We start from the raw sequence: 12,510 nt of genomic DNA on the forward strand, positions 1-12,510 counted from the left end.
CTGTAATGTTTGCATGAATTATTATTATTTTCAAGATTACACACCAATATATGTAGATATCTTTGTTAGAGAGAATACTATAGTTTCCCTTGATGGAGTGATGCTGAATGTAAAAATCGGCTCAGATTACCCCTCTCTCCCCTACTTGCAAGTTGAAACGTTTTTATTTCAATAAACTGGACTCATTGCTTACTGTCCTTCCAGTGGTATGCAGAGATACCTTTTCCAGATGGATATCCCTTTAATTAAGCCTAACAATATTATTTCCCATATTCCCAGAACTTTAAAACTTGCTTATTGGTACTTTACCTTTATTTAACCAGGTAGGCCATTTGAGAACAAGTTCTCACTTACAACTGCGACCTGGCCAAGATAAAACAAAGCAGTGCGACAAAAACAACAACACAGAGTTACACATGAGATAAACAAAAGTACAGTCAATAACACAATAGAAAAATCTATGTACAGTGTGTGCAAATGGAGTAAGATTAGGGAGGTAAGGCAATAAATAGGCCACATAGGTTAAATAATTATAATTTAGCATTAACACTGGAGTAATAGATGTGCAGATGATGATGTGCAAGTAGAGATACTGGGGTGCAAAAGAGAAAATAAAATAAGTAAATAACAATATGGGGGTAAGGTGTGCTATTTACAGATTGGCTATGTACAGTGATCGGTGAGCTGCTCTGACAGCTGATGCTTAAAGTTAGAGAGGGAGATATAAGTCTCCAGCTTCAGTGATTTTTGCAATTTGTTCCAGTACTCTTAACCTACATTGTGTGCCTCTAGGTAACCCTGTCGCTTGTTCATGCTGCGTTCGTAACCAAGTATGAAGTGGGAGTTTACCACAAATGACTTGGAAAAATCCACTCAAATAGCCTTCCAACTGATAATTACTAGTGGGAAACTTGTCTATCATACCAGAGCTCCGACTTCTATATCGAATCTCCCATTCCTCTCAAATGGTTTTGAAAGAGCTGTTGCTCAGCAACTCACTGCCTTCTTGAAGCCAAATGTACACAAAACACTCCAGTTGGGTTTTAGACCCCATCATCGTACTGAAACTGCACTCGTAAATGTGGTAAATTACCTTTGAATGTCATCAGACCCAAGGCTCTGCGTCTGTCCTTGTGCTCCTAGACCTTAGTGCCGCTTTTGACATCGTGGATCAACACATTTTTTGGGAGAGATTGGAAACCCAAGTTATTGACTTGTTTAGATCTTATCTGTCAGAAAGTTAGCAATTTGGATGGTTTTTCCTCTGACAAATCCATGGTAAGTTTTGGTGTTCCTCACGGTTCTGTTTTGGGACCACTTACACTATATGCTACCTCTTGGTGATGTCAAATGGAAACACAATGTCAACTTTCAATGCTATGCAGACCACACACAGCTGTACATTTTGATAGAAAATGGTGAAGCCCCAAAATTGCCTATCTTGGTGTAACGGATGTGAAACGGCTAGCTTAGTTAGCGGTGTGCGCTAAATAGCGTTTCAATCGGTTACGTCACTTGCTCTGAGACCTTGAAGTAGTAATTCCCCTTGCTCTGCAAGGGCCGCGGCTTTCGTGGAGCGATGGGTAACGATGCTTCGAGGGTGACTGTTGTCGTTGTGTGCAGAAGGTCCCTGGTTCGCGCCCGGGTATGGGCGAGGAGATGGTTTAAAATTATACTGTTACATTGGAAGCCTGTGTTTCAGACATAAGGAAATGTATCTTTGAAACAGAGATGCTAGTTCTAGGTCCCAAGAAACAAAGAGATATTCTGTTTGATCAGACAATTAATCTCGATAGTTGTAGTCTTCTTAAATAAAACTGTGAAGGACCTTGGCGTTACTATGGACCCTGATGTCTCTTTTGATGAACATATAAAAAATATTTAAACAGCAGCTTTTTTCCATCTTCGTAACATTGCAAAAATCTGAAACAAGATGCAGGCCTCCTTATTGTTCCTAGAATTTCTAAGCAAACAGCTGGAAGCAGGGCTTTCTGTCCTATAGAGTAAATAGTAAATTGCGCCAAATATATTGATAAAAGTCACCTTGTCCCAGAGAGATTTACACGGTTATCAAAACGTCATGCCAGAGTAAACCTACACGAAACACATAATATTTTTTTTTTTTTTAAACCTATGAATGAATTGTCAAAAAACCATTGGAATCATTTCCCTTCTTGACCAATAGGTTTTATGGTTATTATGGGGTACTGTGGTACTCTATAGAGGGCCTGGATGACAGGGAGGTCAGCCCCAATGATGTACTACGCCTTGTGGTCGGATGCCAAGCAGTTGCCTTACCAATCGGTGACCCAGCCAGTCAACATGCTTTCAATGGTGCAGCTGTTGAACTGTTTGAGGATCTGAGGGCCCACTGAGCAGCCGTGCTTGGACTTTGCAGTCTCCCTCTTCAAGTCCCCTTTCCGAGACTGGCTGCCTGTTGAGATCAAGTGACAGGCAGAACCTCCCACCTACACAGCAACCACCTACTCTATATTCCACACACCAGAATTCAGTATTTTAGTCTATGATTGCCATGTGAGTGTACAAAGAATCTGTACAAATAAATGAATGACACAACTGTACCAAAAACGATCAAAGTTTATGTATTACAATGTTACATATTGCCAGGTTTCACAGCTGTTTCACAAGGTGTTCATTACTGTAAGTTGTAAGGTATCCTTTAATGGTATTTATTTGTTCTACATTATTCATTGTTGTATCCTAGGACCTACAATAGATATATACATTTTCAACCACAAGGGTATACTAATGAGCTATGCGAGATATAATTTATATTTTTTTATCATAATTATATTATTTCAGTGTAGATAAGGGAAGGGCAGGTTAAAATAAAAACATGACCACCAGATAAACCAGTGTATGAATCAAATGTATTGTAAACTGCATATGAATGGAGTGGAAATGATCTGACTTCATGATCTGTAAGGTAAGTAACTTTAATGTGTCAAGCAGATTACACATTTTCTTTGTTCCGAAACGTTGCAATGTTTAAGACATGGATTTCCTGTTGTAATGTTAACAATGTACCCAAAAGTAGTTTGAGTTACTGTTTTAATTTTATTAGTTAAACAAAACTTGTATATACAGCAAAACCAGCCTTGTTTGCATAGCGATGATGATAAGAACATCATTTAGGCTGTAGTGTGTGTGGACCATGATAATTCCTTAGTGTTGTGGACACAGAGGAACTTTAAGCTCTCAACCTGCTCAACTACAGCCCTGTCGATGTGGATGGTGGCGTGCCCTCTGTTTCCTGTACACCATGATCAGCTCCTTTGTTTTGCTGATGTTGAGGGAGTGGTTGTTTTCCTGGCATCACACTGACAGGTCTCTGACCTCTTTCCTGTCTCATCATCGTCGGTGATCAGGCCTATCACCGTTGTGTCGTCTGCAAACTTGATGATGGTGTTAAAGAGTCGTGTGCGGCCATAAAGTCGTGGGGGAACAGGGAGTATAAAATGGGACTAAGCATGCCAGTGGAGGCTGCTGAGGGGAGGACGGCTCATAATAATGTCTGGAACGGAGTGAATGGAATGGTAGAAACCATGTGTTTGATACCATTCCACTTATTCCACTCCAGCCATTACCATGAGCCTGTCCTCAACGATTAAGGTGCAGCCAACCGCCTGTGAAGCAGGCAACCCTGAGTGGCCCCCATGTTGAGGGACAGTGTGACGGATGTGTTGTTGCCTACAGTTACCACCTGGGGGCGGCCTGTCAGTAACTCCAGGATCCAGTTTTTTGTCTTTTTTAAATGTGTACCTTTATTTAACTAGGCAAGTCAGTTAAGAACAAATTCTTATTTACAATGACAGCCTACCCCAGCCAAACCCAGATGACGCTGGGCCCTATGGGATTCCCAATCTAGGCTGGATGTGATACAGCCTGGATTCGAACCAGGGACTGTAGTGATGCCTCTTTTTTAAAATGTATTTTTATTTCACCTTTATTTAACCAGGTAGGCTAGTTGAGAACAAGTTCTAATTTGCAACTGCGACCTGGCCAAGATAAAGCATAGCAGTGTGAACAGACAACACAGAGTTACACATGGAGTAAACAATTAACAAGTCAATAACACAGTAGGAAAAAAAGAGTCTATATACATTGTGTGCAAAAGGCATGAGAAGGTAGGCGAATAATTACAATTTTGCAGATTAACACTTGAGTGATAAATGATCAGATGGTCATGTACAGGTAGAGATATTGGTGTGCAAAAGAGCAGAAAAGTAAATAAATAAAAACAGTATGGGGATGAGATAGGTAAAATTGGGTGGGCTATTTACCGATAGACTATGTACTCTTAAAATCAAATCAAATTTTATTGGTCACATACACATGGTTAGCAGATGTTATTGCGTGTGTAGCGAAATGCTTGTACTTCTAGTTCCGACAGTGCAGCAATATCTAACATGTAATCTTACAATTCCACAACAACTACCTAATACACACAAATCTAAGTAAAGGAATGGATGCAGTGCCTTAGACCACTGCACCATTCAGGAGCCCAGTTGCAGAGGGAGGTGTTTTATCCTAGGTTCCTTTTTAATGATGAGCTTGGAGGGCACTATCACAGATAGAACAATGACACAGATATTTCACCGGATGTTTAATGTGAAACGCCTGGTTGGCGTTTCAACTCACTACCAAATATGGTGATGAGAGGAAGTCCAGTGGCCAGCAATGGGAGAAGATTTTGGCCAACATTCTGCTCATTTTCTCATAGAGGAAACATTTGATATCCATACAGTTTTCTGTTTCCAAAACTAGAATTTGTAACAAAGAGTGGACTGCGTTTTGTATGTGCTGCATACAGAAATGTTATTATTTATTTAACCTTGTTTTAAAAAACACATTTAATGCAAATGTCACTTAAAGCTGCAATATGCAACTTTTTGGGCCACCCTGACCAAATTCACATTGACAGATCTATAACTCACCTTTCTTTCTCATTGAAAGCAGTCTAAGAAGTGGTAGATATGTTCTACGTGCCCCATTTCCACAGATAGAACAATGATCTGTGGGTTAGTTTTAAAAAGCGTTGCTATTTCTAAGTTTCGTTTTTGTGTCTTTTACTTTAAATTTTGTACCACAACGTCAAACAGCTTGTTTTGTCAATTAAACTGACATTAGGTGAACTATTTGAATTTTTGTTTCGCCATAGTTTTTGATGCTATTCCATCTTGAACTCTCATGTTGTTTAGAGGTGTAACAAGACCTCACCTTCTTGGCCTATCCTTGCTTAATGCAGTTGACTCACCAATAGGAAAAATGTGTTTCTTCTTGTTCCCTCAGAACAACAGATCTATACATGCTTTATTTCAAAGGGATATTGTATCCATTCCTTATGTCACAACTTACTGGAATACATTTGTCAATAATATCTGTTGGGAAAAAAGTCTGGTTATTACCACACAAATACCTGGTAGTTTTAACAAGATCAAAGAGGTCTCTATCAGAATGATCCATACTGTAAGTATTACCCTGCGAATAATTACCTGAAGAAGCTAAAACATTAACTGTACTGTTTGTGTTGAGCATCCAGAAACAGTTTTGCATTTATTTTGGCATTGTCTACATGTAAAGAAATGATGGCAAGATATTTATAGTTTTATAATTGTTAATATTCTTGATGACTTCAGTTTGTTATGGGAGAATGTGCTGCTCGGTTTTCTTAACTATAACAAGGATAAAAACATTTTTTTTTAAATCTGAAATCTAATTGTGCAAATGGCAAAATGTCATATTCATGATTGTAAATTCACGAATAAAAAACACTATTCCATGTTTTCTATAAGGAATTTGAGCAGTACAGTAAGACCATTCTACATTATTCTAATAAGAAAGCTGATAAAACAATCAATATGTGTGCTTCCTTTAAAGTATTTGTATAATCTGTAATTTGTTGTAACCCCTAGTATATGTTATCATTGTCTGTTTGTATACTTACTGTATGTATACTGTTTTTTCTGCAATAAAAACATATACAGTTGAAGTCGGAAGTTTACATACACCTTAGCCAAATACATTTAAACTCAGTTTTAGACAACTCCTGACATTTAATCCTAGTAAACAGTCCCTGTCTTAGGTCTGTTAGGATCACCACTTTATTGTAAGAATGTGTAATGTCAGAATAATAGTAGAGAGTGATTTATTTCAGCTTTTATTTCTTTCATCACATTCCCAGTGGGTCAGAAGTTTAAATACACTCAATTAGTATTTGGTAGCATTACCTTTAAATTGTTTAACTTGGGTCATTTCAGGTAGCCTTCCACAGGCTTCCCACAATAAATTCCTCCTGACAGAGCTGGTGTAACTGAGTCAGGTTTGTAGGCCTTGCTCGCACATGCCTTTTCAGTTCTGCCCACAAATTGTCTATAGGATTGAGGTCAGGGCTTGGTTGAACAATGAGTTTTAATAACTCCAACCTAAGTGTGTGTAAACTTCCGACTTCATCTGTGCATATACACACACTACCGGTCAAACGTTTATGTAGACCTACTCATTCAAGGGTTTTTCTTCATTTTTACTATTTTCTACATTGTAGAATAATAGTGAAGACATCAAAACCATGAAATCATGTAGAAACCAACAAATCAAAATATATTTTATATTTGAGATTCTTTAAATAGCCACCATTTGCCTTGAAGACAGCTTAGCACACTCTTGGGATTCTCTCAGCCAACTTCACCTGGAATGCTTTTCTAACAGTCTTGATGGAGTTCCCACATATGCAGAGCACTTGTTGGCTGCTTTTCCTTCACTCTGCGGTCCGACTCATCCCAAACCATCACAATTTGGTTGAGGTCGGGGGATTATGGAGGCCAGGTCATCTGATGCAGCACTCCATCACTCTCCTTCTTGGTAAATTAACCCTTACACAGCCTGGAGGTGTGTTGAGTCATTGTCCTGTTGAAAAACAAATGATTAGCCCAGTAAGCCCAAGCCAGATGGGATGGTGTATCGCTGCAGAATGCTGTGGTAGCCATGCTGGTTAAGTGTGCCTTGACAGTGTCACCAGCAAAGCACCCCCACACCATAACCCCTCCTCCTCCATGCTTTACGGTGGGAAATACACATGCAGAGATAATCCGTTCACCCTCACCACATCTCACAAAGACACGGCGATTGGAACCAAAAATCTCCAATTTGGAGTCCAGACCAAAGGACAAATTTCCACCAGTCTAATGTCCATTGCTTGTGTTTCTTGGCCCAAGCACGTCTCTTCTTCTTATTGGTGTCCTTTTGTAGTGGTTTCTTTGCAGCAATTCAACCATGAATGCCTGATTCACACAGTCTCCTTTGAACAGTTGATGTTGAGATGTGTCTGTGACTTGAAATCTGTGAAGCATTTATTTGGGCTGCAATTTCTGAGGCCGATAACTCTAATAAACTTATCCTCTGCAGCAGAGGTAACTCTGGGTCTTCCATTCCTATGGCGCTCCTCATGAGAACCAGTTTCATCATAGCGCTTGATGGGTTTTGCAACTGCACTTGAGGAAACTTTCAAAGTTCTTGAAATGTTCTGAATTGACTGACCTTCATGTCTTAAACTATTATGGACTGTTGTTTCTCTTTGCTTATTTGACCTGTTCTTGCCAAGATATGGACTTGGTCTTTAACCAAACAGAACCTATCTTCTGTATACCCCCCTACCTTGTCACAACACAACTGATTGGCTCAAATGTGTTAAGAAGGAAAGAAATTCCACAAATGAACTTTTAAGAAGGCACACCTGTTAATTGAAATGCCTTCCAGGTGACTGCCTCATGAAGCTGGTTGAGAGAATGCCAAGAGTGTACAAATCTGTCATCAAGGCAAAGGGTGGCTACTTTAAAGAATATAAAATATATTTTGATTTGTTTTACACTTTTTGGTTACTACATGATTCCATGTGTGTTATTTCATAGTTTTGATGTCTTCACTACTTTTTTTACAATGTAGAAAATAGTCCAAATAAACCAAAAACCCTTGAATGAGTAGGTGTTCTAAAACGTTTTGTAAAACTAGTGCATATTTAAATATGAACAAATCTGAATAATTATTCGTGCTCATGCACTTTTCTAATTTGGAACGTTTCTAAAAATCCGTGACCCGGAAGGGATCTGACAAGACGCCAGTTGGCTTCACGCGGATGACAGTATCAGCAAGTTAGCAAAAATATGCTACCTAAAATAAATGTAGCTGCGACTTGTAGTTTTTATTCTAACGTTACCTGAATTAGTCGAAGGTCAAGATGGCTACAATTTACAATATGTTCCAGTCAGAAACAACATCGATTATGGCCTTCGTCGTCGAGACGGCAATGACAGAAATATACAAATTTTTGCCAAACTCTGACGCTAACAACGACGTTAATCCGGGGAGAGAGGTGAGTAATTCTAAAATATTTCTGGCATTGAGCAGTATGATAACGGGCGCCTAGTGACTACAACCAGCTACGTTAGCTAACGAACAAAAGTTATCAGAATAAATTTGTTTAGCTACCTAGATCGTTAACTACCGTCTGTAACCTCAATTAACCTGAACGTGGCCCCGATTCTGATTTTTCAGGTTAAAGGAAGCTAGGTTGACGATACCGTATCCCTGAAAACCGGATGTTTTTTGTTTTCAACCATCGCGCTGAGGGTGCCGACTACCTGGCGAACGTTAATGTTTTATTTTGTTTTATTTAACCTTCATTTAATTAGGCAAGTCAATTAAGAACAAATGCGTATTTGCAATGACAGAATACACCGGCCAAACCCGGACGACGCTGGGCCAATTGTGCGCCGCCCTATTGGACTCCCAACCACGGCCGGTTGTTAAACAGCCTGGTACAACGTTACTTAACTAGTACTACTAGCTAGCCCTCAGCTAGGTTGCAAGCCAACGTTACTGGTTTCACATCCTCTGCTTAAGCTGGCTGTATACAGTAACTAACTAGTTCACTTGTTTCTATTGCTCTACACAGCTCTGCACCATTATGAATTTGTTGATGGGGGAGGGTATTCGTAAAGTCTGCCAACTATTTCTTGTGGCCTCCTCACGTTTGCAAAATGAAAACGAGAAACTGAAGACCAAAGTGGAGCAGATGGATGAATATATGCAGGAAATTACTGAGAAGGCTGAACATTATAGAACGTCTCTGGCTAAAGTGGAGGCTGAACCGAAAGTACAGACGCCAACCCATGTTCTGCACAACGGAATGATCTTTGCAATAAAACCAGTTGGTGAGTGTTGTAGACCTCCAGTCATTAGGTTCCTGCCTATAATAAGGTAGCTAAGTAGGTCTGTTGTAGGTGTACTGATTGTTTTGTTTCCCATCTTTGATAGTTTTGTTTATATTAACTTCCCACACATCATTTTGTTTAAAGGACAAAGTGAGAGTTTTGAACATGTTTCAATCTAACTGTTCTTGTTGTTCTTTAGATCTCCCATTGTTGCCTGGAATGACAGCGGCTTCAGCATTTCCAGGGAATGTCAGTCAAGCAAACACAGTCACTAATGCAACATCCGTCTGTGCAGGTAACATCCTCAGTGGTGTTATATTTGAATAATCGTTGCCAAACCAGGTGTGTGTTCAGTTCAATGTTTGCTGTGATAGTTTGTACTGAACTAAATGTTTCCCTCAAACAGTCCACACCATTGGCTTACTAAACATATTTTTTTCCGAATAGCACCGTTACCTTTGAATCTCATGTTATAAAGTTGTGTTCTGCTGAACGTGGTCCAGGGTCATATTCAGTAAGAACCAAACAAAAGAAAATGGAGAGTAACTACCTGAACGCCAATAAGAAACGCCTGTTTGTTTTCTGTTGCATAACGTTTTTCTGTGGTGTGCGCTAATGAATATGACCCAGTTGTTCGAAAACAATACATAGACTGTTAAAAAGCATGTTTATTTTAAGGAAAAATATTGATATAGCCAAATATTTGTTGATTTATTTGTCTAACTAAATACATTTAGTATAACCTAATAATTTTGTTAAATTCTCTTAACTTAGGCTATAGTTTTACTATGTGTATGCTCACATTCCTTTTATGTTTAGGTCCTGCCAAAGTTTGCAGTAAACCTACAGAGACGACTTCATTGGAGTATGACTCATCTCTGGGAGACACACATGGACTGAATACAGAGCCCTCACCAAGAGATACTGAATCCAACATTGAGCATATGAGAGCTGCTCTTCCAGAGGGCACTGACAACGGTGGAGACAGCCATGAAAGACATAAAAACAGTAATATTACTAATGGGACAGGATCCACAGAAAACAAACGCTTCAAGTGTGATATTTGTGAGAAGACATTCAGCAAGAAAGAGTTGCTGAGAGTTCACAAGCTAATCCACACAAAACCTTTCAAGTGTGACATTTGTGAGAAGACCTTCAGCAGGAAAGGGTTACTGGAAGGTCATAAGCTAATTCACACAAGACCCTTCACCTGTGATGTTTGTGACAAGACCTTCAGCCTGAACCGCATGCTGTTACGTCACAAGCTAATTCACACAGGAGAGAGGCCATTTGCTTGTGGTCAATGTGGCAAAACATTCAGAATGTCCAAGCAGCTTGAACGTCACATGTTGCATCACAAAGAAAACAATTTCAGTTGCAAAGTCTGTGGAAATACATTCTCTACCAAGACAGATCTGACACAACATCGGCTAGTTCATGCAGTGGAGAGACCGTTCAAGTGCCTGACTTGTGGAAAGGGTTTCACAAAAAGGACCATACTTATGGGGCACGAGAGAATCCACACCGGTGAAAAACCATACAGCTGTGCTGAATGTGGGAAGAGTTACAGACAGTCTTATGACCTAAGAATTCATATGCGAAGACATACAGGTGCAGACATACGTCCACACTTATGCTCAGAGTGTGGTAAAAGCTTTAGGACAAAATCCGTCCTCGAAAAGCACAAGCGAATTCATACAGGGGAGAAGCCATTTAAATGTGAGACCTGTGGAACTGCTTTTGGCCATAAAGGAAACCTTGTGCGACACCAAGTGCTTCACACGGGGGAGAGACCATACAAATGTAAAGTGTGTGGGAAAAGCTACCCTCAGTCCACCGATTTAAAAGCTCACATGCACCGTCATGGGGCAACCAAACCTTTTATGTGTGACCTATGTGGAAAGACTTTTATTTACAATTACCAAATGAGACAACATAATCTACAATGGCACATGGCTGAAGGAGATAAGGTTCCTGGGAGAGAAGGAACATCAACAAAGCCATTCAGTTGCAAAATATGTTTGAACGGCTTCAGCTCCATGCTAACTCTGAAAAAGCATAAAGAAATTCACACAGGACAAAAGCAATATTCTTGTTCCATTTGCGGAAAGACCATTGCATATAAAAATGCTTTTGACTATCACATGAGAGTTCACAGTGGAGTGAAGCCCCATGAATGTAAATACTGTGGAAGGAAATTTATTCTGAAGCAAGCTCTTCAAGGACATGAGCGGACCCATACAGGTGAAAAACCCTTCAAATGCAGTTATTGTGACAAGACTTTTGCAGTCAACACCAATCTGAAAAGGCATGAGCGAATCCACACAGGAGAGAAGCCATTCAAATGTGATGTTTGCGGGAGAGGTTTTAGTCAAGCCAACAATGTTAAAGCCCACATGCAAGTCCACACTGGAGTTAGGCCTTACTATTGCAAGAGATGTGGAAAAGGCTTTTCTGACATAAGACACTACAAAAACCATAGCTGTGATGGTGTGGCTGTTACACGCACACACTGTGATGGTGATAATTATCGTAAATCTTCTGACGGCACTTTCAGAAGTAGAAAAGGAGGTAGACAGGAGTGCTTGCCATAATGCTGCTGTTGTGTAGACTCCGTGATATTATCTACAGACTAGACTACAGCGGCGCAACTTCCTGCTTACAGATGTCATGAACAATGGGGATTTATTCAGTAGTGTGAAATGTTCTCGGGTGAGTGTCTGGAAAGCCTGAAATGAGAGCGTGCTTTAGGAAATTAGATATGTGCTTGCTGTAGTGCTTGGAGATCTTGCTATAAATCAAAGGGTTAATGTTCATGAGCCCAAATTCTCATTTGTTCATATTGTCTAAATCAATAAACACATAATTCATGTGAAGTTAGAAACTGAGTGGGTCGAGCCCTGAATGCTGATTGGCTGAAAGCTGTCGTATACCACGGGTATGACGAAACATTTATTTTTACTGCTTTAATTCCATTGGTAACCAGTTTATAATAGCAATAAGGTACCTTGGGAGTTTGTTGTATAAGGCTAATATACCACAGCTAAGGACTGTCCAGTCACTCCACGATGCGTTGTGCCTAAGAACAGCCCGCAGCGGTGGTATATTGGCCATATACCACACTCCCTCGTGACTTATTGTTTAACTATAGACCCCTAAATCAAATCAAACTTTATTTGTCACATGCGCCGAATGCAAGTCTAGACTTTACTGTGAAATGCTTACTTACAAGCCCTTAACCAACATTTCAGTTCAAGAAGGGTTAAGAAAATATTTACCA

The 12,510-nt window shown here is 39.8% G+C and overlaps 1 protein-coding gene across 1 annotated transcript; it reads left to right on the plus strand.

Annotated features, from left to right (window-relative positions):
* Positions 1-8,097: 8,097 nt before the first annotated feature.
* On the plus strand, positions 8,098-12,118 carry LOC118401362 (zinc finger protein 260-like). Its single transcript, XM_035798791.2, has 4 exons — positions 8,098-8,389; positions 8,972-9,230; positions 9,430-9,525; positions 10,050-12,118. Exons 1-4 carry the CDS (start codon positions 8,255-8,257, stop codon positions 11,822-11,824), a joined length of 2,265 nt encoding a protein of 754 aa, XP_035654684.1. The 5' UTR covers positions 8,098-8,254; the 3' UTR covers positions 11,825-12,118.
* Positions 12,119-12,510: the final 392 nt, after the last annotated feature.

Source organism: Oncorhynchus keta, chromosome 22 (assembly GCF_023373465.1).
Source record: "Oncorhynchus keta strain PuntledgeMale-10-30-2019 chromosome 22, Oket_V2, whole genome shotgun sequence".
In the NCBI taxonomy this organism is placed as follows: domain Eukaryota; kingdom Metazoa; phylum Chordata; class Actinopteri; order Salmoniformes; family Salmonidae; genus Oncorhynchus; species Oncorhynchus keta.

Excerpts from the sequence above, each read along its gene's own strand:
- LOC118401362 (XM_035798791.2), top strand. The coding sequence starts at position 8,255 with ATGGCTACAATTTACAATATGTTCCAGTCAGAAACAACATCGATTATG. Across the intron at positions 8,390-8,971 it reads ACGTTAATCCGGGGAGAGAG|CTCTGCACCATTATGAATTT; the intron begins GTGAGTAATTCT and ends TGCTCTACACAG. Across the intron at positions 9,231-9,429 it reads CTTTGCAATAAAACCAGTTG|ATCTCCCATTGTTGCCTGGA; the intron begins GTGAGTGTTGTA and ends GTTGTTCTTTAG.